Source organism: Sinocyclocheilus grahami, unplaced genomic scaffold, assembly GCF_001515645.1.
Source record: "Sinocyclocheilus grahami isolate Dianchi unplaced genomic scaffold, SAMN03320097.WGS_v1.1 scaffold227.1, whole genome shotgun sequence".
NCBI classification, from domain to species: domain Eukaryota; kingdom Metazoa; phylum Chordata; class Actinopteri; order Cypriniformes; family Cyprinidae; genus Sinocyclocheilus; species Sinocyclocheilus grahami.
Window position 1 is genome coordinate 585617 of NW_015505406.1, and position 3433 is coordinate 589049.

Consider the following 3433-nt stretch of genomic DNA (forward strand, 5'->3'; position numbering starts at 1 on the left):
GTGTGTGTGTGTATATGTGTGTGTGTATGTGTGTGTGTGTGTGTGTATGTGTGTGTGCGTGTCTGTGTGTATATGTGTGTGTGTGTGTGTCTGTGTGTGTGTGTATGTGTGTGTGTGTGTGTGTGTCTGTGTGTATGTGTGTGTGTGTGTGTGTGTGTGTGTGTGTGTGTGTGTGTGTAGTATATATGTGTATATATATATATATATACACACCTTGCTACGTGTATTGTGTTAGGCTAACCGAGACTTGTCATTTGCACTTACATATTGTTGCTCTTTTGTTAGTTTTGACTGCTTTTATTGTCCTCATTTGTAAGTCGCTTTGGATAAAAGCATCTGCTAAATGACAAAAATAAAAAATAAAATAAATAAATAAACATTTCTATAGATTGTACAAATACATACAGATTGTTTATATACATTTTACAGATCTTACAGATTGTAGACAAATTGTGACAAGGCAGATAAACAGGAAGACATCAAAAGAATCAATTATGGAAACTCCACACTCTGATTATGATTGAAAACACACCACACTTTGGTTCAGAATTTATATATGTGTGTGTACTGTGTATATTTATTATGTATATATAAATACACACACATACAGTATATATTTTGAAAATATTTACATGCATGTATTTATATAATTTATATTATATATAAATATATTTAATATACCAATATAACACATTTTTCTTAAATATTTACATGCATGTGAGTGTATAATGTATACACAGTACACACACATATATTACATAAACAAAAACGTTTCTTTTGGATGCGATTAATCGTTTGACAGCACTAATAGTAATAATAATAATAATAAATGTGTAGATGGTATTTGAGTTATTAAAGTTTTTTTTTTAATGTGGTCTTCATATGTATATATAAAGAAATATATAACCATTCAAACATGTAAAAATTCCAAATATAGCATGGTTATGATTTAGTTACTTGGTGGCCTATATCAAAATACCATCCAGCATAATCACGGACTTTTACTTTGAGAATTTCGTGAATTAAATGTGTAGATGGTATTTGAGTTATTAAAGTTTTTTTTTAATGTGGTCTTCATATGTATATATAAAGAAATATATAACCATTCAAACATGTAAAAATTCCAAATATAGCATGGTTATGATTTAGTTACTTGGTGGCCTATATCAAAATACCATCCAGCATAATCACGGACTTTTACTTTGAGAATTTCGTGAATGCGCCGGTGTGGGGTTTTCCGCGAACATGGAGGCTGTTGTGTCAGATCTTGTGGCACCGGAAGATCTAAAGGTACAACATTTTATCCTTTACTTTCATGACTGTAAATCCAAAATGACATCGATGTAGTATTGATGCATGTGGCGAAATGACCGATATCAGGTTTTAATCGGCGGACGCGTTTCTACGGTACGTTACTTAATCAAAACTACAACATTGCTTATGCGTTGATTACTGTAACTCATAGACGTATAGAGTAGACCTACTGTTATACGCCTTTGCTTTTTGGATAAAATACACTTATTTGGTCAACTTATTATTGTTATCCTATTAGCTCACCTACTATTGGAATGGCATTGATTCTTGCTGTAAAAGTTAGTCTGTGGTAGTCGGCCAGGGGGAGCACGTGATCCTGACAGCAGCCATCTGCTGATCAGTGTTGCTACATTTAGCTACTTTTCAGACTACCCTAGCAACTTTTTATTCCAAAAGCACCTAGCAACAAATTTAGCCATTTAAAAAATGTATTTGGCAACTTTTGAATAAAAAAGGCACACATTTTCCATCCAAATCACACAAAAAGAGGAAACCAGAGGTGCCTAGACGTACATACATCACATGAATTAAGTTACTGCTATTTGCAGTTGTTCAATTTGATAGTAACAATAATAATTTAATAATTGTTCATTTATGATACACCTTGTTAGTAGCTTGTACCTGCGATTGTTGATCAGTTAGTACACTGTAAGAAAAATATCTAGAAAAATGGCAAAGGTACTAATAATTTTCCAGGACATTATCCGTTATCCATTACAGGGCTCTACAGTGCGAGCAAAGAAAAGTATCAGTAGAGCCCTGCATTATCTGTTATCCATTATCCGTTGTAACCCTGTAACCCGAAAATACAATCCGTAATTTAAAATGCAGGTAAAAACCTGTGATTTATTTTCTTAGAGTGTCGCATACTGACTACTAATACACTGCTTAAAACTATAATTGTTCAGAATGTGTAGTTTTACTAGTTTACTAGCTCAGTGTTTCTCAACCAGGGGTCCGTGGACCCCTAGTGGTCCTTGACGTAAGGCCAGGGGGTCCATACAAAGTATGACATTTTGTATGTTTTGACATGACATGTTCCCATGAAAGAAAAATCCAATATAGCTGCTGATATGGCCAAATACTGGACAAGTCAGCTAACTTGAATTATACGTGACTGCATTTGGTCCTCACAAATGATACATAGATGAGTCAGTTTTGTTCTGGGGGTCCTTGAGGATGGTTCTGAATTGGACTGGGGTCCAGTACGCCGAAAGGTTGAGATTCACTGTACTAGTAGCTAATAAAAAAACTTGTAATCGTTCAAAAATTAAATCGTTCAATGTTGTATATAAAACGAGTTATTTATATTTGAACGTTATATTATGCATTTATATTATTTTACGAACAAATCTAAATGAACATATAAAATATATTTTTGCTGAGATTTGATGTAGTGACGCAATTTTGCGTCGTGATTACGTAATGACGGCGTTTAGCAACTTTTAGCAACAAACCGACCTTCCTTTAGCAACTTTAGTTGGTAACACTGGATGCAGTCGAGTCAATCTGACTCTCATCAATCTATTGACAAGAATTGTTGTCTTTCAGAGGTTTGAGAAGAAGTACAACGCTGAGCTGGTGAAAGGACCCGTTTCCAAAGAAACCACTTTTGAATACGCCTGGTGTTTGATCAGAAGCAAGTACACAAATGACATTGTAAAAGGCATTCATCTATTAGAAGGTCAGTTCCTCAGTTACAGCCTTCTTGAGCTTCAGCTGTTCTTGGTTTAAAATTCTGAAAGTGATTCCTGTTTTCTTTGAACAGAACTGGTTCATAAAAGCAAAAAAGATGATCAGAGAGATTTCCTCTTCTACCTTGCTGTTGCAAACTACAGACTTAAGGTGGGTTTACATTTTTCTTATTTTGATATGTGATGGTTTCGTCACTGCTAATAAGCTTTCTTTATTTCATGACGCCATCTGTGGCATCTAGTTAAAAGAGTGTTTCTCAACTCTGTTCCTGGAAGCCCTGGTACATTGGAGTTTACTGCAATACTTTCAAAATCAAATCAGATCAATTAAATAACTTTACTGTCACGTCACCATATAAACAAGTGTAATGTGTAAACGGTTCAATACGGATACCAGACGAAGTAACTGTACAGAGGTGAATCTC

General features: G+C 34.5%; 1 protein-coding gene across 1 annotated transcript in view; it reads left to right on the forward strand.

Moving 5' to 3' along the window:
• Window positions 1-1196: 1196 nt before the first annotated feature.
• The window catches only part of LOC107597091 (mitochondrial fission 1 protein-like), a 4087-nt gene continuing 1850 nt past the window's right edge, over window positions 1197-3433 (forward strand). The window contains exons 1-3 of the mRNA XM_016287998.1: window positions 1197-1290; window positions 2866-2998; window positions 3083-3159. Coding sequence (XP_016143484.1) covers window positions 1246-1290; window positions 2866-2998; window positions 3083-3159 — 255 coding nt within the window. The 5' untranslated portion in view covers window positions 1197-1245. The remainder of the gene's footprint in view (window positions 1291-2865; window positions 2999-3082; window positions 3160-3433) is intronic.